The 27,577-nt window shown below is 45.7% G+C and overlaps 1 protein-coding gene across 3 annotated transcripts in view; it reads right to left on the bottom strand.

Annotated features, from left to right (window-relative positions):
- The window catches only part of dennd2da (DENN/MADD domain containing 2Da), a 44,234-nt gene that overhangs the window by 9,269 nt on the left and 7,388 nt on the right, over positions 1 to 27,577 (bottom strand). For 2 of the 3 annotated variants that reach the window (XM_079274411.1, XM_079274412.1), the window contains exons 2-10: positions 23,110 to 23,176; positions 22,905 to 22,991; positions 22,702 to 22,767; positions 13,981 to 14,028; positions 10,774 to 10,869; positions 6,158 to 6,333; positions 5,105 to 5,217; positions 4,929 to 4,998; positions 4,751 to 4,828 (exon numbers count right to left, since the gene is read on the bottom strand). In XM_079274411.1, the coding sequence (XP_079130537.1) occupies positions 4,751 to 4,828; positions 4,929 to 4,998; positions 5,105 to 5,217; positions 6,158 to 6,333; positions 10,774 to 10,869; positions 13,981 to 14,028; positions 22,702 to 22,767; positions 22,905 to 22,991; positions 23,110 to 23,176 (801 nt within the window). Of the gene's footprint in view, positions 1 to 4,750; positions 4,829 to 4,928; positions 4,999 to 5,104; positions 5,218 to 6,157; positions 6,334 to 10,773; positions 10,870 to 13,980; positions 14,029 to 20,131; positions 20,365 to 22,701; positions 22,768 to 22,904; positions 22,992 to 23,109; positions 23,177 to 27,577 lie in introns of those variants that run through there. The other variant, XM_079274413.1, reaches the window with a different exon arrangement.

Below are 27,577 nucleotides of genomic sequence, written 5' to 3'. Positions count from 1 at the left end.
GACTGTTTTCCTGACCTGTTCCACAGTGGCAGAGTGCTCTCGCTCAAGCTAACTGGTGGGACACCAATATCTGCAGCAGCTGTCTTAGGGAAGAGTGTCCTCGCTCCCCTCTCACTGTGAGGACTGTGTTCTTTTTGTCAGTTTTTCACAGTAGCAGAGTGCTCTCGCTCAAGCTAACTGGTGGGACACCAATATCTGCAGCAACTAGCTTAGTGAAGAGTGTCCTCGCTCCCCTCTCACTATAAGGACTTGCCTGGCCTGTTTCCACAGTGGCAGAGTGCTCTCGCTCAAGCTAACTGGTGGGACACCAATATCTGCAGCAATTAGTTTAGTGAAGAGTGTCCTCGCCCCTCTCACTATAAGGACTTTGCCTGACCTGTTTCCACAGTGGCAGAGTGCTCTCGCTCAAGCTAACTGGTGGGACACCAATATCGGCAGCAACTATCTTAGTGAAGAGTGGCCTCGCTCCCCCCTCACTGTACGGACTGTGTTCTGTTTTGTCCGTTTTTTACGGTAACAGAGTGCTCTCGCTCAAGCTAACTGGGGGGACACTAATATCTGCAGCAACTATCTTAGTGAAGAGAGTGGGCTTAGAGAGTGCCCTCGCCCCTCTCACTATAAGGACTTTGCCTGACCTGTTTCCACAGTTGCAGAGTGCTCTCGCTCAGGCTAACTGGTGGGTCACCAATATCCGCAGCGGCTGGCTAAGGGAAGAGTGTCCGAAGGATCACTCGCCACTGACTGCCCCCTGCCTGTTCTCTTAACATTCAGCAGAGCGCTCCCGCTCGGACTGATTTGGAATTCCGCATAAACTAGTGGGACAAGGGTTCCACCAGAATCGCGGCCATGTTAAACTCTCCCGGCTGTAGGACCTGTATAGCTCCTCTTCAGCCGGAGGACGGCCCTGACCTCTTGCCCTAGCAGGGAGAACCCAGGCAGGACCTGCGGCATCACGCCTTGAGCAGTAAGGTCTGCTAGGCTGGCCGAAGTGGAACACCTGATGCGGGAGGGCTACCTCCCCCTGTCAGGGCAGCTGAATCCAGACCAACCTACCCTGGTCATTTGTATGGCGCTTGCACGCCGGGCATACACAGCAGCTGGAACATCCACCTGTGAGTGCCTTCTTCAGGCACCTTCCCGCCCTCACCACCTTTTCTGTTCCTCCCTCCGAGGAATATCTGAGGGAGTTGCGTGCATGGTGGAGACACCAGGGCTCTCTCCCGCCTTACATCAGACCATGCAGGAGGTGGCAAATCTGGCCTTGCACGTATGCCAGCCAGTTAGACGACTATGGCGTCCATCAGTTTCCCCTGAGGAGACTCTGAGGCCCGATGCCAGGTGCCCTCGACCCAATGTCGGGTCAAAGATGACCTGCTATCCAGGGCTTAGGACACAGCAGCGCTGTGCACCGTATCGACAACTCCCTCTCCCACCTCATGCTTTCCCTCGCAGATTCTCTGCAGCGGGCTACTTCGACGCTTCTGCTCAGTGATGCTTCATTGCAGGCGTTTGCGCTCATATCGAGGGAACGTGGATGTATGATGTCCACCCTGGGTCAGACTCGCCGCCAGGTTTGGCTGGCGCAGTCACCCCTATCTGAGACATGTAGGAGGACCCTCCATACTGTCCCAGTGGAGCCTGGTGAGCTGTTCGAGTCAGCTGCTGTACAGGCGCTTCAGCGGACTGTTAGAGCTAGCCAGACCTGGCAGCAGTTCTCTGGTCTTTGCAGGGACATGCCTGCACCCCCAGACCTAGGGGTCCCACTTTTGGCCCACAAGGCCGTTTCTCAGCCTCCAGCTTACCCTAGTAGCGCAACAGGCCTCGGCGTCCTGCTGAGAGGCCGGACCGCTACCTATACAACCCTACTTACGTCCCCGTCCCCCCCGGCAGGGGTGCCAGGAGATGTCTCCAGGCCGGCTGTCAGGGTTCTTTCTCCCATCAGCGGATTTCCAAGGGAGAGTGGTTCACGTCTATCGACGCCTGTTCCCATGGTGCATCACCACAACTTTCAGTCCTGGGTGCTTCCATTCGGACTCTCCCATCTCCCCATGGGTGTCCACAGTGTGTTACTGCTGTCCTTTCCCCCTGCAATCGCAGGGCGTGAACATACTGCCGTACTTAGACGACTGGCTGACCTAGGCGCCGTCCCGGCTTCAGGCGCCACAGGACACTGCTCGCCTTCTCTCACGTGGCCCGGTAGGCCTCAAGGTGAACATGGAGAGGAGCTACCTGAGCCCTTCTCAGAGCATAACCTTCATTAGGGTGGCCCTATGAGGGCCTGTCTGTCGCCCCAGTGCGGATGGCTGAACAGCCTTCACTTGGATGCCAAGTGGCACAGATACAGGGCAATAATATTATCGAAACAGTGTCTATTCATCTATTCACTATCCCCATGGAGGGAGTGCATATCTGGCGAACAGTGTCCCAGGAACCGAGCCCCAGGGGCTCGGTTCCATTCCACCAGGAGATTGTCACAACAGTTACCTGCCTCTCAAGGCGGGTGCAGGGTGACAGAACGGGACAGCCTGGGGGCAGTTGTCTGCTGAAAGACCGCAGGTCCAGGTTCTAGAGCTAGCGCTCGAGCACTTTCTTCCATGTTGAAGGGAAAGCATGTGCTTGTCCGGTGGACAGCACCTCTGCTGTGATTTCCCATGAACTATCGATGGGGCACCAGATCTGCAGAAGTTGCTACGGGGATCACCGTGGCCTTCTGACTTGGGAGGCCCCTCGCCTGACCAGCCTGTGGGCAATGTACCCACCAGGAGAATGGAACAAGGTTGTGGTTTTCCTGTTCCGTTACAAGCCTCCACCGGGAGAGTGGCGGCTGCATCCAGACGTGTCGACCCACTGCCCCCACTGGGTCTCCCTGACGGAGAGGACCAGCCCTCTGGGTCAAGATGCCCTGGCTCACACGTGGCCAGAGGATCTTCTTTATGCCTTTCCACCAGTCCCTCTGCTTTTGCTATAAGCTTGTCAGAGTTCTTCCCCGACAGGAGGGATCTCCTGTCACAACTAGAGGGTCGGATTTGGCGTTCCAATCCCTGCCGCCTTCAATTAGGGGTCACGGGAGGGCCCGACCGGATGCTGAGTGGCTGCATAGAACCAGTCTGACGGACTATTCTGAATGCCAGTGCGCGGTCTACCTGCCTGCAGTACAAGAAACAGGTGGAAGCTGTTCTCCGACTAGTGTGCGGCTCAGAACAAGGTCCCAGTACAGCGCCCCGTGCCTGCTGTACTGAGTTTCTACAGTCTCTCCTGGATAAGGGCCGGTCTCCCCTGCATGGGACCTACCCTTGGTACTGGACAGCTTATGCTTGTCCTTTTGAACCCCTGGCACAGGCGGAGCCTAGATGGCTATCAGCAAGACGGTTTTCTCCTTGCTGTCAATTCAGCTCAATGTGGGGGCGAGCTGCATGCCCTATCAGTGGAAGAATCATGTCTGAGGTGGAACTCAGAGGGCTTGGGTGTCACTTTCTGGCCTAAGGCAGTGTTTCTCCCAAGGGGGTGGATACGTTCACATATAAACCGGCCTATCCAGCTGGCAAAGTTGACCCCCCCCTCCCCCATCGGGAGAGGAGAGGTCAAGGCTGCTGTGCCCAGTGTGGGCCCTCAGAGCTTATATGGAAGCCACCGCCTGCATAGTCAGTTATGGTGAGCCTAAGAAGGGCTGTGCTCCTTTTTAAGAAAAAAAAGGAAAAACGGCACCTGTCCCACTGGATAGTGGAGGCCATTGCCGGTACATACAAGGCGAGCGGCTGCGCTCGGCCATCCGGGGTGAAGGGTCACTACCAAGAGTGTCTCCACACCGAGGGCAAGCCTGAGTGGTGTACCTGTGGGGGATACATGTGCGGCGGCCTCATGGGCATCACCGAGCACATTCACCAAACACTACAGAGTTAACGTTGCCGACCCTCACCCACTGGGGAGGGTTCTTGGCCAATTTTCTCTGCCGGGGCTATAAGGGGTAGTTACTGTGCTTCCTCGTGACTCTTTTGGTATAAGTCATCCAGTGTTAAGCACTGCCTCTGGCGGTCAGTAAGGATGAAATAGAACGAAAGTTACGAACGTAACTACGGTTCTATGAATCCTGGATGACCGCCAGAGTTCTTGGTCACTCGGAATCCCGTGAACTCGCGAGAAGATTCCATAGGACTGAGCTCAGGATGACACCGGAACTTATAGATGACGGTGGTCATCCGAGGTCACACGTGACTTTGTTGATATAAATATTCGACCTGCGCATGCGCGAGACGGGATACATCCAGTGTTAAGCACTGCCTCTGGCGGTCATCCAGGATTCATAGAACCGTAGTTACGTTCGTAACTTTCGTTCTCAACATGCGTACTTCTCTGCACTTGTAAACTCGTGGACTTGTGAAACGTCATCAGTCTCAGCCCAAGTACTGTTCCAATTCAAAGTTCACATCGAGCGGAGATGTTTGAGTATAAAAAAACTTTGAGTTGAGCCATTCGCGCCGCCGGTCTCACCGGGGGCTATTTGTGTTCATTCGCACTGGACGTCGGAGAGGGGGCGGGGCTTATCGCCCTGAAAGCCGTTCAACTGCTTAGTACGTGTTGTGGAAGTCACAGATATCCCGGGAAACTAAACTAAATATGTTAGGAGTGGTTACATTTACAACCGGCCCTTTGAGGGCGACCGTGATGCTGATGTGGCCCCAGAGTGAAAATGAGTTTGACACCCCTGACCTACTTGATTACTAATTCACATTTTTCGAGTTTCCGAACACACCTTGGAGAAGAGGCCGAAACAAGCCAGCGTGCTGATGATACAGTAAGCCTCCGGAGGTCGAGCTCCTTTCCCTCCAGGCTGCAGATCGGAGAAAGACAGGAGAGGTTTATTCAGTGAACACTGGAGAATGAGATGCAAATGGTGACACAGTGAAGACAACTTCAGTCTGCACACTGACCAGTAACCTCCTGCAGTATCCGTTTCTTCTGCTGCCATCAACCTCAGTCAGAACGAAGGAGAAAGTCTCACTGGAAAACATAAAGGGAAAGGAGATAACAAACACTGAACTGAACCATGGACACAGGAATCAAAGTTATCAAAGTGACGAAGCAGCTGGCAGAGGAGCAGTTGTACCTGTGGTATTCTGTTAAAGGAGCCCAGTTGATGCCCTCTGGGAAACAAAAGAGAGTGATCGCCTTTAGTGTCTTCTCCTCCTCCTCCTTCTGAAACTTCGCCATCCCATCTCTCTGAAAGCAAAACACGACACACGTCTGTTCTTTAAAAAACGTTCAGGTTTTCTCAGACGCACACTACAGAATATGAACATCTCTTGATTTTTTTCCCCAAGAAACCTCAGCTCAAGTGGCTGTGTCTGATTTTATACTCATCGCTAAGATGATGATTTAGTTATTTTTGGACGAGGCTACGACACAGGTAACAAACAGACTATGGAGGTACCTTTTAAATTCTGTGTCCTGTAAGGTTTACATCAGCTTGCAGTCTTCTTCTCCTCTATAATTTGTTGTGCTGATGCATTTCATGGATACAAACCACTCATAATATCCACACTGTACCTTCAAAGCAATATAATACCAAAGCAACAGATCAAAGGATTTGGTCAGCTTGAATTATGCCACATGAATTATGGTGCATGAATCCAAGCTGACCTCTGTGGAAAACCATTGTGACCGACCAACCGAGGCCAACGGGTCAGAATGACAACATTTTGAATCAGAAGAAACAAAGGGACAGTTCACCCTGAACATCTAAATGGCATGTTTCCTCTTACCTGTAGTGGTGCTTATCAGTCGAGATAGTTTTGGTGTGAGTTGCTTAGTGTTGGAGATATCGGCCGTAGAGGTGTGTGCCTTTTATTCAGTAGAATGGGACTCGATGGCACTCGCCAACAAAATACATTTGAAAAACTCAACATCAATGTCTCTTTCAGGAAACAATGACTCGGTTACTCAAGATAATTCACAGACCTTTTTGTGAGCAGTTTCGTGGTGGAACTATTTTCTCTCTTCCCACCTACACCAGCCAACCGTATCAACGTGCAGAAGGAAGCTTTCATCTACTCATGGACAAGAGGCTCGTGACAGCGCGAGAAGGACACATTAACGGCGAAAAACACTCCAGGTTTGCTTTGTTAGGCTCACCTACCGGACGTTCCACCATCAAACTGACCTTGGGAAACTGGTAGGTGATCTGAGGTTCGTAGCTGCTGCCATCTTTGGTCTTCTTGAGGCTGACCACCACCAGATACTCAAAGAAGTACTGACCACTGACGTAGCGGTGCTGCCTGGATGCGTTGTCTGCCACCACGGGGCCCAGCGGCTCTGTCGGCTCAGGGTCTTTGACTCCTACACAGAAATGTGGAAATGCATCCAGGGTTACCACTGTGATCCAGATGGAGAGGTTTAGAGGCCCCTTGGATCGGCACCTGATCGGATAGTGATCAGACACATTTAGGGGTCAAAGGAACGGCTGTAAAACGGTGGATTAACACATTTTGCTTCCTTTAAATTCAACGTTACTTTTGCTGCTTTCTCCTCCTCCCTGCAGTACCAGTAGAATAGTTTTTATTGGATAGCATGTCAAAGCAAATTCTGCACAATAAAAGTCCCCTATTATTTAGTGATTTAAAAGCTTTTATTTTGAAGCAGCCGGGTCAGTAAATGTTGGGTTTTCATCAGCGGTAACGTAACAGGACTCGGCCGGTCTCAGCTATGCTCTAGCCCCGGTTTTTGTCCTCTCCTCCCTTTGCTCTCCTCGGGAGAAAAGACCACAGTCTAAATTATTATAAACATATCCTCAAAGAAGGGACGCAATGATACTTCTCCACTTGCTAACTGTTTTTCTTTTCAAGTAGTAGTTCAATTCCAATTCAAATTTTGGAGGTGTATTAAGGTGTACTTCCCATAATGTTAAACTATTCCTTTAAATGATTTCTTCCTACTCAAGTACAAAAATGCCACTACTCCATCTAGCTGTCAGAGCTACCATTGAGCACACACTGTCACAAACTGCACTCCCTGGAGAAATATTCAGGGATATATATTCATAAACTAAACGGGGATTCCAGAGAGAAGCAGACAAGCAGTCTTCAATAAGTGTCTGAAGGATAATAATAATAATAATAACTTTAATTTATATAGCGCCTTTCAGGGGACCCAAGGCCGCTTTACAAGAGTAACAGTTTAGACAAAAACAGTTTAGACAAACAGTCAGAAAAACAGAACACGTAAACTAGGGGCCGAAAGCCTTGGCGAACAGATGGGACTTGAGGGCCCTTTTGAAGGCGTCCAGAGTGGAGATGTTGCGGATCACCGCAGGGAGAGAGTTCCAGAGGGTGGGGGCTGCCACACTGAAAGCTCTGTCCCCGAAGGTTCGCAGTTTGGTGCGGGTGGTGGCAAGCAGGCCAGAGTCTGAAGACCGCAGGTTCCGGGGAGGGGCATGTGGGCGGAGGAGGTCCGATAGGTAATGGGGGGCATGGGCATGGAGGGACTTGTAGGTGAGGAGGAGGATCTTGTATGAGATGCGGGACTTGACCGGGAGCCAGTGGAGGTTGATGAGGGTGATGTGCTGCCAGGGCTTTGTGTGCGTGAGAACCCTGGCGGCAGAGTTTTGTACGTACTGGAGCCTGTCCAGGGTTTTGTTGGGTACCCCGAACAGGACACCATTGCAGTAGTCCAAGCGGGAGGTGACAAATGCATGGACCAGGGTTTCAGCAACAGACTCCGAGAGTGACGGTCGGAGTCTGGCAATGTTTCGGAGATGGAAAAAGGCAGTTTTGGTGACGGACTTGATGTGGGACTCGAAGGAAAGGGTGGAGTCCAGGATGACACCCAGGTTGCGGACTTCAGGAGATGGGGAGATGGAGCAGCCGTCAACCTCGAGGATGAAGTCACCAACCTTCCGGAGCAGCGCCTTGGGTGCCACAACCATGAGCTCTGTCTTCTTGGTGTTGAGTTTGAGGAGATTTGATGACATCCAGGTTTTTATTTCATGCAGGCAGTTGACAAGGGACTGAGGGGGGAACTGGGAGGATGGAGTAGTACTGAGATAGATTTGAGTATCATCAGCATAGCAGTGGATGTAGCAGTGGTTGTATCCAGGATGTCAAACTGATTCAGCAGTTAAAAAAGGTTGAAAAGATAAAGATAGAAGCTAAAGCTACAGATCACAGTGTAAAAGTGAACCACCATCTCACCTGGAGGTCGAGACAGAAGACAATGAAATCATTAAAAAGCCAAAGCAGCATGTGTATACAAGGATACCTTCAGTAGCTAGCTTAGCATAGAAGTGCTAACGCTAGTTAATGATGTGCTAGCGTACTCTGCTATTGTTAGCTCCGCAGGTTTTTAACTGAGAACCATTTTAGAAACTCATAACTTCTTACCACCTCTCAGTGTAACAAGTATCACTATGACACGTTTAACCAGGACTCGATCCAAATCCACGAAACCAGCCTGGAAGTTAAGAACATCTGAAACAGTTGCATGGAGCAGAGACAGATTGATGTCGGACCCCTTGTCAGAGCTGGCCGATGCTACGCTGTGATTGGCCAGTTAGAAGGGCAGGACATAGCGAAGGTCAGTTATCACCATATTGCATGTAGTCATTCAGTGTCTCCTCATCGAGTCATCAAAGACTGCACTCACTCAGAAAACCTCACTGACAATGTGGATCCCACTATCATGACAGCTTCATAGGGTGTTCATAAGGTGCTTTGATATTTATGAATTTGACATTGTGACTCACTCTATGTTGTTGGCCCCAGCACAGTTTGTAGGTGTACGACTCGGTGGTTTGTCCAATGAGGTCATTCTTGCAGTGATGTTAATATATTGGCTGAGATCACTCTGCACAGCTTTCAGTCTGTAGCTGCTCCTGAACTGAGCACAGCGGCGCTCATCTCTGTAGTTCATCTGGAGATATATTTAGATTTATCTTTCCCCATCGACTAATCAGTGGCGGAGCAGCTAAAATTTCAGTCGACCAACATTTTCTTTGGTTGGCTGCAGCCCAAGAGGAGTCAGAGGCTGGATGTCTAAACATCCACTATGCCAACTGTTGGATAGAACTATATTTATCCTCTCTTTGGATAGAATTTCTCATTCTTCTGATTCCACTCCATCATTTATTCCCAGTTGTCTGCAACAACTGCTATGGCAACGGTGACGCATGAACATGCTTGGTAGCTCCCATGAATTTCGCTACATTTTTGTCTATTTGTTGTTTTTTTCGTGTTTATCGCTCATAGCAGATGACAGAAGACATTCCTCACAAAAGGAAGCGTGGGGATTAAGAGCAGCGGACTTTGAGACGATCACTGCTCCACGGCCGACCAACCAGCCAGACCTGCCGGACCAAACGCCACCAAACAGGGAGGAGAGCACGAGATGGAAGCTAAGCTAACCCAGCTAGGACCTGAGGCTGCTCCACTAGTTCAGTCACAGAACAATAAGATGGATGAAAGCACTGGGAGCTTGTGACTGTTGAGCCTACATTTTCACAGAGACCTGGATCCATCGTGGACCAGGATCAAGCTGAACTTGATGACTCAGGACTCTGGTGGACCAGAGGAGGAGGACTCTGTGTTCACATCGTGACGCTTGGTGCTCAAACACAGTCACAGTTGATGGGCAATGTCTTTTTCCTCATGTAGAGTTTTTAATGTGAAGATGTCGGCCATATTATCTGACCAATGGTTTCTGTTGCTGCTGTTTACATTCCTTATAATGCAAATGAAAATAATGCACTACAGGAAAGTACTACTGTTTTAGTTTAGTTTGTGATGCGTTTGTTGTGTTGAAAATGGGCTACAACTGACTTTGGTTGTGCATCCCTGTGTTGCATAATGACAATAAATGTCCTTTGAATCCTTGAACAAATGTTTGCTTACAGACGTTTGCCCAGTCAACTCTACTGATCACGGCTCTGCTCAGAGACCAGTATCCAGCCTATTCCAACAGCCCAGCTTCATCCTGTCTTCTCCACTGGCTGCCAGCCTGTTCACGTGTTCTCTGCTGCATTCCTCCCTTTTTGTCGAAAATAAAAGAGCCCCAAGCAAGGGGCTTTTTTTCTCAGGCTGGCAGCCTTGTGTCTGTGTGTTTTTAGGCCCGCTGAAGCATCTCCTACCACACTTGCACACGCACAAATACTCCCAAATTTGGCCTGCGTATAGTTTTATGATCAGTAGACTGATTTGCCTTACAAAATGTTTGGGGTGTGCAGTGATGATAAGTTCCAGAAAAATTTGTTCCTTTGAAGCGAGTCTGTCGGGCTGGTAGCTTATCACGAGTGCAGTTTTAGTAAAATAGCAATAGCAGTTTATAAATATTTTTAGGTAGTTTGCTTGGTGGGGAATAACAACAACGTAGTTTGTTTTGTTTTCATTTCCCTCAGTATCAAACCTAAACCACAGAGATTCTCCGAGGGAAATGAGGAGCCTGATGGAAATCCCCTGATGTCTGCAGCAGAACTCTGATCACAACAGCTCAACACTGTTCGTCATGTCTGTTCACTGTGTTCAGAATGGCTACTCTACTCTCTTCTCTACTCTACTCTACTGTACCCTACTCTACTCTACCCTACTCTACACCCCACTAGAAAACATCACACGGTGTTTAAGCCCCAACCACAGTGTGATCCAACGGCCAGCACCACCTCCTCCACTCTCTGGTCTGACACTCAGGGCACTGAGGTAACAGTGAACAAGAAAGTGGAAGTACTTGCAATGCGAAAAAAAGTGAATCGTTTTTCTCTAATGTGTCAATGTGATGTAATGTAATACTCACCATCTCTTTTGCCCTTGCGGAAGGCGGACCACATGGCACTTAACCTATTGAGGGCCCCTTGGCGTCCAACTTCATCTTCACCTGATGGGAGGGTTGCTGCAGAAAACAGAAGCAGAAGCTGCTCAGTACTGAGAGCCTTCACACAACGGCATTCACTCCCGCTGATAGTTTAAAGCCAAGCAACTAAAGGGTTTGGAGTGGCCTGGTTGATTGCTCAGGTTGGACTCAAGTGACACTATAAATACATAATAAATACCCCGATATCAGTATTGCAACTAGTGTAGGGTTGACTATTGGTGCTTTCACAGAATATTTATAGTGGTAAAGGCAGATAACAGAGCAGCTCGAAAAGTCTGGCGAGTTCAAAGAATTACATTCCTTTACTGTCATGCAGCTTTTAAAAGAAGAAACAATACTTAAGCCTTATTACCATATCAAGTTTAATTTCACAATATCTATATGTTGCACAGCCATAACTAGTGCCTGTTAATGTTTTCTTCTTGTCACTAGAATCTAATGTAACAGCTGCTCTCCTCTTCAAGCCTACGGCCAGTAAATACTCCAAAGCAGGGCAATATGACATATATCGGCAACACAATATAAATTGTCTATTGTATATCATTTTTTATATTTCTTTATAATATAGATGGTAATATAGGCGTGGTCTATATTTATTCATTCATAATTTCACTTGAAACTGTTAATTTGCACTAAAGTTCTAAATAAAAAGATAAAATACCTCGTGCTTCTCATTAGTCGAGTATTTAATTCACACAGGAGTAAATAAAACTAGAAAATGCATTTCCTGCTGAAAATGCGTTGGAATGCTGAAAGCTGAAATGAATCTCAAAAACATTGCTGAAAATAGATATCCAATTTTTTAAAAATTGCAAAAAGCTGAGCAATTCAAAAAGTTGAAAGATTACAAATATGAAGTTATGTCACCCCTCTCCTGAAAGAGCTGAACATTTAGATATTCGAACAGTTTCTGTAGCTTAAAAGAATTCCAGCAGCAGTGATATTTGTTGTAGTAGTAGAGGTATTATTAGCAGTGTAAGTATTAGTAGCATTTGAATAAGTACTAGCTGTAGCAGTAGTGATATTTGTAGTAGCAGTAGTAGTAGAAGTTGTAGTCAAAGTATTAGTAATTAGAAGAAGTAGTAGAAGTAGTAGTATCAGTAGTAATAGCTGTAGTAGTGGTCGTAGTATTTTATATAACAGTAGTAGTAGTATAATAAGTTGTAGTAATAGTAAAGTCAGTTTTTGAAGTAGCAGTAGTAGTGGTAGTACTAGTAGCAGTCGTACTAATAGCTGTAGTAGTATTAGTACTGGTTATTAGTACTGGTAGTAGCAGGAATAGTAGTATTAGCAGTTATGGTATAAGTAATAATAGTAGTGGTAGTGGTAGTAATAGCAGTAGCAGTAGTAGTAATAGTAGCAACAGCAAAAGTTGTAGTAGAAGTAGTAGCAGCAGTAGTAGTAGTAATACTAGGAATATTAGCAGCAGTAGTAGTTGTCGCAGTATTTGTAAGAGCATTCATTATTTCAACAAAAAAGCCTAATTTTGAGCTTAATGTTTAAATACAGTTAATCCATGGGGCTTTTATTTTGAAAGGGTGGGGCTGGGTGGGGGAGGGAGGGGGAGAGGAGACAGAATCATAATGTTAGATAAACACAAACCGGTTATTAAATGACAGGCTCATCACAAGCATTTCAGTTGGGATTCATACGGTGGGGCTTTTATTTTAAAATGGCGTGTGTGTGTGTGTGTGTGTGTGTGTGTGGGGGGGGGGGGGGGTGGAGGAGGGGGGAAAGACCTCTAAAGATCCCTAAGACCTGAATGACTGTATGAGAGACACAGAGAGAGAGGGAGAGGAGTGTATGTGCGCGTGTCTGTGAGTCTGTGTGTTTATCAACATCACTAATTGGCTCAATCGCAAACACCTGTGTGCCTGAAGCCATTTCATGGAGATAAAACAGGGAAACACCTCTCAAACAAATCCTCAAAACTCCCATAACCGTAGCTCCTATTGCTCCGATATTAATAATTGAGAGGAAGGATGACTTGAGAAACAGATCCTGTAAAAATTGTGTCTGTAGTGTAAAGAATGTGGCTTAACTGGCGATCTAGAAATGGGGTACCGTGTTCTGTGGAAGATGTTTTTGAAGCAAAATTTAACATTGGTCTCTATGGAGCAGAAAGTTGGTTTTCCTCTCAATTAACGGCTTCTGTGTCAAATGTGGAAATCTGTGGGATTCCACAGTAATTTTTCTACGACAAGGACAAGATTATCTACTTCTACATCCACAAATTATGCATGAAGAGTGAAGATTGTGGACACAGTGGCAAAATACAAATGTTTTTTCCACAGGAATCTCAAGCTGCTCTTCACTCTAGCGGTGACATCACGCACTCTAAGCTGCGCAATACACACCCATTATAAAGTCAGAAAAGGGCTGAAAAATCATAAAAGTTAAATTGCTGCAGTTCAAAAAGTTTAAAATATATCAAAAAGCTGAATCGTGTGGCAATAGTTAAGTAATAGTTTTCTCAATATTGTAAAGTTTAAATGGTGTCTGTAGCTGAAAGTATGAGGAAGTTGAAGGATTTGAAAGTTGAAGAAGTTTAAGAGGATTTGAAAATATTCTCCATAGAGATCCCATTCAAAAATAAAGTTGCTAAAAGCTTAATAATTCAAAAAGTTTAAAGGTTAGAAATATGAAAAGTCATAGCACCCCTCTGGTGAAAGAGCTGAACATTTTAATAGTTGAACGGTTTCTGTAGCTTAAAATATGAAGGAGAAGAAGAGGTGGAACGGAATAAATAGAAGTTGAATAAAGATTCGAAGAACAATAGTTGCTTAACAGCATTCCAACAAATAGGCTTTACTATGTGCTTGTTTCATACAGAATTATTAAATGACCCAACTCCAAAGACAGAGTTTTTGTGGACTATTTGCACTCCACTCTTTACTATCATATCATACTAACTGTTATATTGATGAACATTACACTAGTCACTAGTGCACACTGCTTAAGAACCACTAAACAGATTGTCCTTCTGAGCACAATGACAACAAAGATCTATTCTAGTTCTTGAGGAGTGATTGGACCTAAAGCCTTTCACTAGACTATGCAGGGTAAATGGATTTAAGAAACTCGTATCTGTACAGTCAAAAGAAATGTGTCTCCAGCTACTGTACTCACCGTGTTTCCCAGCCACATCAGAGATGAGGTTATCTTTGGGCTGCTCACCTGGACAACAGACAAGAGAAACCATCAGTTTGATAAATACCGTTACGTCACTCACAAATACGAATTTCATGTTCCGTTTGCGTTCACTCGTACTTTCAACCAAAGTGGAGGAAAAACACATCTGGAGGAGTGTTTCAGGAAGACTTTGAGAAGCCAAACAAACTGACCCAGGATGTGTTTGTTTCACAAGGAGCACGAGGTCGGACTAAGTCCAGTCTGGTTCCAGCGCTGCTCATTCCTGACTGAAATGTGAGTTTCCTTTCTATCACAAAGGGGCTGAATCCCCAAGCATGACATCGAACAACTTTCACGTATGAAAAATGAGCCCGGCCAGATGATTTATGGGTATTACACAGGAACTTATTTCACCTTAATTTGTACAAGTGACGACGTCGCCATGGAAATACTGTTCAATTACCTTCTTAATAAAAGTATTTCTGGGTGTCTGACTCATTTCTTTTATTTGACTTAGTTCACATTGAGATTTTTGGAAAATGTACCGCACTCATTTGTTTTAATCCAAGTAGTGAAATAAATCAAATGTTTGCAGCGTGTGAAGTTTAGCAGCACGTTATGTAGCCTAGAGCACTGTGCAGGTACTTGAAATGTGGGCTTTGAATGAGCAGTGACCGATACAATACGCAGCGCTAAGTGTCTCGTGTGCTGAGGGACTACTGAGGTTGACCCCCTGTACCCAGCATTGTGTTCGCGTGCAGCAGACTGATAGAAACGTCGCTTGAGTCTGAGGTGAAGCTCAGCCTGAAAACTAGGTCGACGAGGACCAGGTCACGTTTCCATGGTAACTTGGGTCAGACTCATATAAACCTGGCTTACTTCTGAAACACGAAAACCTGATATTGACCCGCTTCAACCAAGAAACCGAAACCACTCCACTAACATGAAAGCAGAAAGTAAAGTATGCTGTGGTGAACACAGACTGGTGACGACCAGGAAACATCACTGCGGAGAGAGCTAATAGCACACACACTGGAGCATATGATATTAGTAAGTACTGTAGATGAAGTGCAGTCCTACCCATCTGGATTGGCAATTGTACTGAACAACCACCATCAACAACACAGCCCTTCCATAGTAATGCTCTGTACTGCAGCTCTCACAGTGCTGAATCATTTGTTTACTTCAGACTCTGAGGAAAGAATTTTTATACTTGTGCTGCATTCAGGCCCTGTGGGGAAAAAGACAACTCTGTCGATGTCAGCTGGTAAACAAACAGCATTTGGGGAAAAAGTGTTTTTGATTCACTATTTAATCTGTCGATCGACTATTTGACGAAAAATATTCTTCAGTTCAACAATTTGAACCTCACTTGGGAAACTCCATCCACACACTCGGACTTCCCACTGCAAAGAGGGAAATACCTCAAGTGTGTGAAATGAAATCATGACAAACAAAGAGCAAATCTCTCAACTGATCTCATCTGAAAGAGAGAAAGAGAACGATACCTCGCCAGAAATTGGCCCACATAAAGATAAGGCATCTCATGTTATGTGAACTCATTATCAAAAGTAAGACGTGCATTTCCAGTCCACATTGAAGAGAGAAATTATTCTTTATGAAGCCACATTGTGTGGAGATGCATTACTGTTGAAATGAAGAGCAAACAATTATTGATTGCCACATGAAACCATCTACAGAGTAGACCTGTATTTTTAAAATACATTTTATAGCAAGGAATGTCATACCGAAATTGTACCAATTGTTAAATTTACTTTCATATGGTGAAGTATAAATGAATGTAGTCAAAGACACTGACCAATTGAGTAAAGACACAAATATACTTGCATCAGTAATTTCTTACACACCCAGAATTTCACAGGTGGATATCTCCTAACCAATCTATAAATAGGATCATTTGTGTGCAAAGAAACCAAAGCCCATTTATAATTGTGTCGACACGAGACAATGCAGTTCAACCAGTGATCTATAAAAAGGAACCACATGGGTTGGACATGGGCCCTTCTTAGGAAAAAGAAGTTGTTAGATCCTGCTTAACGTGTTGAACTGTGCTGGTAACGAGAAGGCCGCTCGACACTAACAGAAGCTCTGATCCCAAGTGGATCACCCGATGACAAAACCGGTAACACTGGACCACAAACTGCATTCTTGTTGGTGTGCGGTTGTGTCACTGCAATGTCTGGCTTGACGCTGAACATGGCCTCGCGTTAATCACCGACTTAGACATACCCATATGCGTTCGGTTAAAAGGCTGAATGAGTACAGTACATGATGAATGAGTACAGCTGAACATGCCCGAGACGAGTTTATTAGGGGTGTCACGGATCACAAACCTCACGGTTCGGATCACGGTTCAGGAGTCACGGTTCGGATAATTTTTCGGATCAACAAAGAAAAGGGGAGGAGACAAATATAACTTTGCTTTCCATTTATTAATTAAAGAACTTCAAGAACACTTAAAGCAAAGAACTTTGGGCTATAGTCTTACATGAAAACAAAAATATTGAAGATGTCCAATTTGAAAGAAAATGAAATAAATAAATAAAAATAATACATTCAAGAATACTCAATTCTGATATCCTCGTCCTTTCATCAATATTGAAAGAAAAACAGCCAGTGAGCTAGTTTCCACTGTTTACACTGAATTGAACTGCTCAGCAACAACTTGGGTCTGTGTTTACTTCCTGTCAGGTTATGCCATTCAAATACACAATAATATTTACCATTACTGTGACATTATTTTCAAAAAGATGAGAATATCTCCATTGTCTGGGGAGAGGGTCGACCTTTCTGTGGTGACTGGAATATTATTGGGACTGTCGAGCTTCACTCTGATACTTCTGTCAGCACCTGCCCCAGGTGTGTGTGTGTGTGACTCTCACAGAGGGGGCGTGTCTACAGCACCGGACTAAGAATTACTCCGCCGTGGTGAAAGCAGTCTCTACAGTCTTTTCCTTCTCATAGAGGTCTGGAACAGCTTCACACTGAAGTGGGTGCGTGAGTGGATTTCGTAGCGTGGCTCAAGCACTTTAACCAGATTTAGAAATCCTTTGTTTTCTACACCGGAGTGTCCCCCGTCGCTGACAGACGGGATGGCGTCTCTTCATATGTGTGGACATGCCGATGTTTTGCCGTTGTCGTGTCTTTCTCTTTAAATAACGCCTACATACCGTAACGCTTTGTCCACCACCCTCATCCGTCATTATACGTTACAGGGAAGACAAAATGTTCCCAAACTTGCGACTTAAATGACGCCGCGACTTCTGACGTTCCTCCGCTCACCATGACTTCACCGTTAAATGCTTCTAAGCTGCTCCGTTCACGTGAACACACTACTGCTTTATATCTGTTCACTGACCCCTCTGCTTTGATATTCGGGGACTTGTTACTTGAAAAGGAACAGCAACAGTAGAACTTTACACACTATGATGATTACACTCTAAAAAAATAATAAAAAAGACTCGATTGATCCGCGGTTCACGAGTGATCCGAACCGTGAGGGGTGATCCGAACGGATCACGGATCGATCCGTGATCCGTGACACCACTAGAGTTTATCCTGGACGAGATTAAATGAAGACATTGTCCAGGTTTCACTTTCAATCTGGGTCCTGACAACAACAACCTTTAATCTAAGCCTAAAGTCCACCTTACTCAACCTCAGTCTGTTTGCACTGTGTCAATAGCAGCCAGTGTTTCCCCACCAACGCCTTGCAGTTGAACAGGTTTGCACTCAATCAGCTACAAAGAAGCATACTAACTATTAGGGGTGGGGGAAAATTCGATACAGCATAGTATCGCGATATTTTGCGTGGCGATATTATATTGATACATGGACGCCAAGTATAGATTTTTTATTTTATAAACTATAAAAAATCAAATCAATTACTTTTTCAGTCCACTAGATGGTGCTGAGTTGTTTTCTGGTGAGGTCAGCAAAGGTCCCGGGTCAGCGTGATTGGTAGGAAGTTGGTCAAAACAAAGAGAGACATCTGGCCTCACAACGGGGTTAAATCTGCCAACAGTAGCCGGCTCATGGGGAGAGTGCAGCGCATAACTGTCTCTCTGCCCTCGACGTCCACGCATCGCAAGTTATACTGAGTTATATAACTCTTATAGCCTACTTATATAAGTTATAGTTCATATACTGAGTCCACACGTTTGCATTCAGTTAAGTTGGACTATGTAGTAATACAAACGGTTCAAAAGGTTCATGCAACATTTATGACATTGTTGGTCAGTCTGTCTGCTTGACAATCATATTCTGCTGCAATAAAAATGATTGAAGTGAAATGAACAGACTGAAAACTTTATCTTATTAGATAAAACATGTTGACACAGTTTTCCTTTGGGGACATAATTTGAAGTTGACAAAAGTAATAAATCGCAATATATGTTATCACAATACTCAGAGTATCGTGAAAGTATCGTGATATATCATACTGTGACCCAAGTATCGCGATAATATCGTATCGCGAGATCTCTGGCGATTCCCACCCCTACTAACTATAGACCTAAATATATGTTAGATTACTCTTGACATCGACAATGACATCAGAGCAAACCGGTCTTCAGCTACATGCTACTGCTAGATGTGCTGCTGCTGTTCAGCTATGATGAGGGTGTAAACAGAAGTGGTTCAACAGCCTGCCGCCCTCAGGCTCCTGAACATGTTCCAACCAATTCTATAAGAAAAGGAATGGAGCCGTCACTAGTGCACGACACAAAAACTCCCTGAATCCTGTTCAAATTCTATTTCTCCTTCAGAAAACCTGCAACCTGTAGATTTCATATACAATCTGTCCACTTATTTATCAGTCCAGTCCTAACAAAAAGTCCCAAATTCAGACAGTAGCTCCCAAAATGCTGTTTCATCATCAGTGGGGATCCCTTTTCAGTGTCAACAGCCACATTCCTGGCTTAATATGTAGCCAGCCATGAAGAGCCTCACACTGGCTATGCTGCGGGAGTAGGTGCTGGACTACAGATGTGAATGGTGGCTTGGTATCCTTATGATTACACCAGCGATTCAAACGGACTGCAACAAAAGAGACATGTGTGACTGCCATGTCAGCTCCCTGGGCTTCAAAGTGACCCACATTATCAGATTGAATCCGGTAAATACCTAAGAGCTAGTGGAATAAAACGTCAAGATTCAAGGCATCGAGTTAGGCACCATGCTGAAGTAACTTTGTAGGCCCAATCGCCACACTCACGGAATTGGGGGCGCGTGGCTGCAAAGTAGGCGAGGGTCTAGTTCTGTCCCACTTTCAAATGGTCGAGTGTTGGAGAGCCCTCTCACAGACATTTTGAGCCCTTTATGAACCCTTTCCGTAAGTCCACATTTCTCAGGGAATTACCCACAATTCATAGCAATGTGACGTTAAACACGCAGGTTACCAGTGGGAAGTGTGGAAGCCTGAGAGGAGGGCACATGGGTGCTCAGCTTTAGACAACAACAAGGACTAAAGATGGTACATAAACACGTGAACGCAGAGACTATAGTACACAGACATTCATCAAACATTTCATTTTGTCATTGAAGCGGTCATGAAAAAAATGATTTCACAAAAACCTCTCCTCTCCTGAGGTGAAAGCTTGGAAGACATTCAAATCAGGGAGTACAAAGTATTAAATAGATAAACAATATTGACGTTGTCGTGGGAACTTGATATGTCGGAGCAAAGTGCTGTCCCATTCGTATTTACACCATTTCAAGCCCTCACAGTCTCTCACACTCAACCATTTAACAGACGACGTCAGCAAGTCCCTGAGGGTTCAGGGTTTAAGGCTTTAGGAGACATTGGGATTGGGCCCTAGTGTGCACTTGTCATGGCCAGAAGTCTGGTTTTGGATTGACACAGTGAACGACTAAAGCGTTGTTTTACGGAAAATAAAACGTCTATTTAAATTCCAACATCAGACAGCTGCCAAATAATACCAAACTGTGATTAGAAAGAGGCGGATTTAACGTTCTGACCTTTGAGGCGCTAAACTCGCTGCGCTACATTGGAGTCCATAATTCATTCGGCGTGTTCATGCATTATTTATTATTTGTTTTTGTCCTATCTAACGTACGTAGACTATGTCAGTCGCAGAATTCATAGTGGGTAGTGTGCAGTACTCACTCCATCTGCTCCTGATGTTCGTCAGTCGACCCCCCTTTCTTCTCTTTACTACCGCTTCACTCATATCTGCTTCACCCCGCAAACACACCGCAGTCCTCTCGGCTGTTTTTGTCCGCAAACTCAGTAGTACAGCAGAGGCACTCTACCGTCTCCATTCCCGCACATACGCCGCATCCTCGGCTCGTGCTCACCGCCCCTATCCGCGTGCTTCACAGGCTGAAACAGCTTCTACTGCTTGGAGCGTGCCCAAGCGCTGGTGTCCTCTGTTGTGTTGCGTTCAAGTCAGGTCCGCAAAAACGCCCCTTAATTCCCTAATGTTGACCGCTACTACAGCAGTTATTTTTCTTACTCTGTCTGTATGGGAAATCGCGACGTGAAACTAATTGAAGTTAGTCACACGTCAAGTTACAATAACTACAAGGTGTCGTTGAAGCTCGACAGGCCGACAGAAACAAAAAGGTGCGTGTTGTTCTTTAAGTCCCTCCAGCTGTAACCGTGAAGCAACAACCAGCAGACAGTGACTCAAACCCCTTGAGTAAGAGCAGGTCAGAATAGCTTAACTTCATACGAACCCGGTACATGTTCGGGAGCTGAATCAGACCTACTTTCATGACTTTTCTTCCACTTTGACAAGACTGTAAAGACACTTGAAAATGCTGTTTACTATACGTTCAGGTTGTAAATAGAGAAATACCCACAGCAGTACAGTTTACATCCGTGAAGTAGCCTTCAAATACCTGATCACATCAGTTTCCAAAGGGCTAATAGCTTGCATGTTTTCCAACTAACCTTCGGATGTTCTCCATAGTACTGGGAGGAAACGATATGGTCTGGACTCCAGGGTATACAAATGCACTCTAATAAAATTGGGGGACTTGCGAAGGCAGTTCTGAAAATATGGTCGTATGCAATGTACACTATAACAGACTTTAGGACGCTAAGCTTCATCTATATGAGTAAAAAGACCATGACATGTCAAATTATGAATGCCCCTTTAATAGTTCATCATTTGCAATACTACTTTATATGAAGCCTGTATTGGATTTCTGTAATTAATCTTAGACATCTGCAAAGATGTGAGTTCACGAATTCATACCTTTAATCTCAAGACTTTTGATATTTTTAATTTATTATTCTCTCCAACCCGTTTTCAAATGGATCAGTATGTCATTCCATGTTGATAATGTCGCAGGCGCTTTGCCAATTTTTATTCTATTGCCTTAAAAAATGGTCCTTTCTGAAACCCTGACCATCTTTAATCGAATGCTTTCAACTGCTTATGACATATTGCTTTTAGCTTCTGCAAGCGGAGACAAATTAAATACTTTTTACTGAATGCTTTGATAGACAGTGTGAAAGTCCTGACCCCCACCCCCAGCTCAACAGGGGCCCACGCCTCTCAACCACCCATACCAGCCCCCCCCCCCCCCCCCCTTCACCATCACAGTGTGAAATAAAACTTTACTGACAAAGTTAAACGCCGATATGGAAAAACTGTTGTCTAGTGGCAGGACACCGTAATCTCGCGGGTCACAAAATCGACATGCATTGTGGGAGATGTGGTACATGGTCACTGTACACTGTATAGTAGCATAGACTTTAATTTTAAGACAATCATATGCCTTTTATACGGAAGCCCATTTCCGGCAGCAAAACAAAAATACAAAATAAGATTAAAATATCCCCATGGCACTTTTGGTGCATCCATCCGTAACCATAACACTGACCAGATGTTTCCAGTTGCTGTTCAATGAAGGTTGCCACATCGGTTTTATTATTTCTATGCCAGAACTGCTTCTTGCTTGAAATCCTTTCAAGGTTGCGTTTGCTCAATTTAATCCCATGTGGAAGAACAAGCAGTTGAATTATTTCATCTGTTGTAAAGCCACGTTTAAAGTAGTCTTCAATGTACTCACAATCCATTTATATGTCAAATGTAGGGTAACCTATAGCTGCTTCTATGATTCTCATAATTGTGATATTAAAAATCATAGTTGTGACTTTTTATCTCATAATTATGACTTTCTATCTCACAATTTCGACTTTCTATCTCATAATTTCGAACATGGGGATATTTGTATTTGCAAGTCTAACTTTTCATATATTATTTATTTATTTATTTATTTATTTGCTGGCAGATTCGCGGGCCCCATACAATGACGTGGCGGGCCTTGAGTTTGACACATGTGTTTTAGAATGTCTTGGCTGGTACAAATGAGTAGTATGTAAATTTGATTTTTCAGAAAGCAATACAATTCAGAAGGGTATGGGGCATTTGCTCTTTGAGGGAACTCGAAGCAGCAACAAGGATTCTGCCGGTGAACTAGTCCTCCTAACAAGTGCATGAACATTAACTCTTAGTTTAATTAGCAGCGCCAAACTCTTAGCGCTTAAGAAGGAGGGTGGCATGGTGAGCTGACAGCATGCTGTCATGCTGTGTCTAAAATCCATTTTGCATGAACCCAAGCAGCTGGTGAATGAAACAGTTGATGCCGATTAGCTAAGGCTCCATTGAGCATTCCACACTTTGCCATGTCCACTCAATGCTCACGTTGTCCCTTTGTACATACCTGTCTGCTTCACCTGGTCCTGGGTACGGTTCGGCTGCGAGGCACCATCTTCATCTGGGACTGACTCTAGGATTAGAAATGAAAAAGAACCCACAAGGTTTGACCAGTCTGTGTTCTTCATCAGAAAACTGATCTGTCATTTTTTTTGTCTGTGATCATTTTTCAGATAGACTGTAGGGAAACTATGAAAGAGCATCAGTTACCCTGTCTCGATGTCTCCCGCACTGATGAAAATGACAGCAACCCTCTCCGCCGTGTAAATGCATCGTCATCAGAACTGTTGCTCCTTTCTGCAGAGGTTCACGTCGACACAATGAAGAGTCATCAATGAGTAAAGGGCTAATAGAGTGTTGTCTGTATGATATGCATTATTATGTATAATATGCATTTCATGATCCGCTGTCTTACTTTTAACACGGAAGGATGAGAAGCTGAAACTCTTTCTGGTGTTCGGCGACACTTGCTGCTCCGAATTCTGAGAGAAAGGAGAATAAAGATAGATTTAAATTAAATATGAATGTTGGGATCTAAAGGAGCGTGTTTGGGTTATCAGCATTTAAGAAACTGAATTCTTGACATCAATAGAATTATTGATGTATGTAACAATTATTAATGATTATTAATAACAACGGGGCACCACCCTGCGAACAGGGACCAATAACCAAACGATAAAACTAAGTCTCATAATTAGTAGTCACTCATAATGTCAATAGTCTGCGTATGACTATACATTCAGTGACAGTGAAGGTTTTAAGTTCGAGCACAGGCTACTACATACAGTCTTATCAAATACATATGCACAAGTAATCACAGACGACTGCTCCTGAAAGTATAACAGAGTTTATTAAATCAAAATAATAAATGATCAAATCAATTAATATTGCAACCAACAAACGTTATCATACAATTTTATATGCCTAAACTAAAGAATGAATAAAATGGATGAGGCTGTATGTCTGTGTGTGTGTGGGTCTGTGGGTGAACAGGAAGGAGAGTCTTACAGCTACCGCTAAAAACTACAAAGATGGCGGCGTCGAGTGACGCGGGCCAAAAGGGGAGGGGCCTTAAGAACTACAGCTAGAAACTACAAAGATGGCGGAGTCGAGTGACTCGGACAAAATGGCGGTGCAGCACGTGTGTTGTGAGGCGATCGTTTCAACGGGGTTTTCCCAGGGGCAGAGATAAGAAAGAGAGAGCAAAGGTGGGGGTCCTGAATCAAGCTTCTGCGTGCGGTCCGCGTTGTAGTGATAATGGGGGTCGCCGTATCGTACACAACGTGCCGTTGTCGGTATAACTGCCAGCAGTTATGTACAATAGCCGAGATTCCACACTTCACTCACAGAGCTGATTTAATGAGGAGAGAGTACTACACGAAGTGTAATAAAACAAATGAAAAGAAATCAAATAAATCCCAAGCAAACAGTCATAGTTAATACACCAATACAGCGGAGCTTCTCTGCTCCGTAAAGAGTTGCGTGATATCTCAATATCACGCGACAGTAACTTGAACACAGAAAAACACGGGAATATCAACATATAAATGAATGACCTGAATTAAATTTACGTTAATTTAAGCTAAGCTATGCCCAGATGCCAAGACTCTTACTTGTCGATGCTTCGTTGCAACGTTGAAGTGTTCGTGAGCAAAGTGGTCCGTTTTCCTCGTCGGGAAGGGGGACAGGGGGGAGCTTGCGGGTCGGCGCGGCTTTGCAGCGGGCGCTGTGTGTCGCACGGCGTTTGCTGGTGCGGCTTCGGTCCGTCGGCGTGGCTCTGGCGCAAACGCAGATGTGAACTATCCTCGCTGCAGGGAGGACAGTTTAACTTCGGCTGAGACAACGTGGTCCGTAGGTCTCCCGGTAATCATCGGTCAGGAGAGGATTATACGTCTTCCTGCCGGAGTGTGCGCAAAAAGAAAAAGGAGCAAAAAGCACTGAACGGATCGCTGAAGCGGGTTCGTTATCGCGGGCTGTTTCGTCCAGCGAAATGGCTCGTGACCTGTCAGGGTTTGATGAGGGTTTGAGGGGCTTCCTCGTGGTCAGCGTCGCGCTGGCGGGGAAAGCTGGTTCTTCTGTGGCCTGGACGGGGGTGTCCGAGCGAAGAGAGCGTGGTGTGCTCCCTGTTCGACGGAGGTCGAATGGAAAAAGCATGGAGATGGGGGAAGGAGACAGTTTTATAGAACAGTGGCTGAACCACAGGGGGTCCCGGAGCCCCTTGGCTCTCGGTCAATGATATTGCAGCGGTGCAGTCAGGTGACTTCAGGAACCATAGGTTTTTTTGGGGGGGGGAATTCACACCCTAGTGTGACATTCCTTTGCTCTCCTCAAACTACAAATCAGGATGAAACCTTTGCTTGGAAAAGTTAAGGCCTGATTCTCTTTGTCCACAGCACATATTGAAGCCATATGGTCAGACCCCAACATCCCCCCTTTGTTCTGAAGAGCGAGATGTTGGCTTCGGTCTTTAGAGCAAACCAAGGGCTGGAACGTGCATCCATGTGGTGGGGAAACTTGAAGAGGTGAGACAGTCCAAGTGTTCCTGAGACCAAAAGCAGTGGTTAAAACAGGCAGTGTTCATTGTTCATAGAGTTCAAGGTTCATAGTGGTCAAGTTCATGGTGTTCAAGTTCAGAGTTCATTGTTCAGAGTTCATTGGCATCTGGGCAGATGACTAAGGTGGCATCTGGGCAGATGACTTTAACTACTTCTACCTACATCTACTATCATACACAATTCAAATCATAGGTGAGCAAAACATTATTCCCAAATAATTCAATCGCTATTATGATGTTGTGATAATCTAGCATTGCGGCATAGTGTCAAAGAAAGTAACAACCCAAATAAAACAAAATAAAACACCAAAGAGAGAGAAGGAAAGAATAGAAAGACAAGAAGCAGGTGAGGGGAAAACAGTGGTTACTGGTTCAACTCCTAGACAGGACTGGAGTCCGTCGGCGGAGCAGTCGTAGGTTGGCTACGTGGTGTTATGAATAGGAGGGAATCCAGTTAGTCTGTTGCTTCTGGATCTATTGGTACATGATATGTGCGTCTACCTCTCTCTGATCGGTAGATTTAGAGCGAGTCCTGTGTCTAAGTTTTAGAATCTATCGATATTGGAGTTGCGTTGCCAAGACTATAGGCCAGAGGTACCTGTGAGGGTTGCATCACAGTAGTGGTAGCAGATTTACAGATTTCTTAGCACGGCTAGTGTGACTAGCTAGGCTGGTCTCTCGCTGCTCCAGCTGTTGACAGCTGAGCCTTCTCGGATGAGGTCCTGGGTTAAATCTGACTGCTACGGCAGAGGTTATGTCTTCTTTGGTTACTTCTGGTAGAGTCTATAAAGCATGCAAAGGGTTCTCTATGAGAGTGGAGCATCAGTTTACAGTCACAATGGTTTGTCAGGTCATGCAACTGTTCTGGTTGAAGTTGGCTGTGTTAGCGGTTAGTGCATGTCTACAGGGTGAGTTGGAGCATGCAGTTAAACGTTAGTAGTCAATAGTAAGCTGCCATTCTGCCGGTTGGTTTCGGCACTGGCGAGATTAGAGTGTACTTCCTGTGAAGTGCATCTCTCTAAGTTTCTGTTGTCAGAGAGCCCACCCCCCTCGCGCTGTTCACGTGGCGAGGGCGGATATCCCCACGTTACCGTCAGCACTCAGGGAAACGTCGCGAACAGTTTCACTCTGGAGTGTGTCATGGCGGGCTGGTGATATCTCCCTCCCCCCACCCTCCTAATTAGAGATGGAGACAGGTCCGGCGCACAGGTCAAGTTCAGTTACCTACGGCACTGGCGACTTGACAGGCCCGGGCGATGACTCGGCTGAAAGAAGGCGGTGGTTTCGTTGAACAAGCTGGAGGTGGATCATGCTGACAGAGCAGGAGAACAAGGCTTATTTGACAAAAGATCTTACGAGCTAGGGTGCTCGAAGGGCCTCTAAGGTTGTGGCACCCTAGAGGTGTATGCGAAAAGGTGGGGGAACACATGAGGCTCGTTTCTGACCCGGAGTTGGGTAGAGCAAGAGTGTTATGACCCCCCAGTAAGACTGAAGAATATGAATAGATATATACATAACGGGCATTGCCTTTGCGAACAAGGTCGCCCAAGAAGGTTGAAGAACGAGGTGCGAAATGGGAGTGGTCGTTTCCGGAAGTGTGCTGAGTTCTCTTCCCCCCCCCTACCATGTCGACTTGGCAGCAGGGGGAAAGGTCACTTGGCTTAGTCAGGTGGGCTGCGAGATGTTGCCCTTTAGGGCGTCTTTCACCCCCCTGGTTCCGTTGGTCTTTCGACCGCCAGGGTCGTTTGTTCCTCGGGGGTGACCAGGGCTCGCTAGGCCAAGTCCTCTCGTCGTCTTCCGACGCTAGGTCGGAGTCGCTCGACTGTTGGATGCCTAAGACTATGGCGGTGTCTTCGTACCGATTTGTCGGCCGTCCGCGTGTCTCCCATGCAAGTTGCGCGTATTTCCTAATCTCTGGCATGGTGAGGTTACTCGTTCTGCAGTGCATAGTAACATCGTATCTCACGTTGTCGTGGAGATTGTGCAAGAATAGCGACTTGAAGGCATGGTCTTCTTCTAGACCTGGGGCGTTACGTCCTTGGAAGTACGCAGATCTCAAGCGGCTGAAGTAGTCTCTCGGAGACTCTAGCCTTTCCTGGGAAATGGCAAAGGCGCCGAGGGTGGCAGAAGCTGGGTCGGTGTACAGGGAGTAATCCTCCCTAAGGGCGTGACAAAGGGATGAATAGCGGTCGCGGATGCTCGGCTGGAGCGTTTCAATGAAAGCGTGGACGCTTCGCGCAGTGGTTTTCCACACTAGCTTTAGCTTTTCGCGCGATGAGGGGCGCGATAGGTCGAGGAGGCAGCGATCGATCTCCCTTAGGTAGTCATC

The sequence above is a fragment of the Melanostigma gelatinosum genome (genome assembly GCF_949748355.1).
Source record: "Melanostigma gelatinosum genome assembly, chromosome: 8".
Taxonomy (NCBI): domain Eukaryota; kingdom Metazoa; phylum Chordata; class Actinopteri; order Perciformes; family Zoarcidae; genus Melanostigma; species Melanostigma gelatinosum.
Note: the sequence above shows the minus strand (reverse complement) of the source record. Positions and strands in the feature narration are given on the sequence as shown.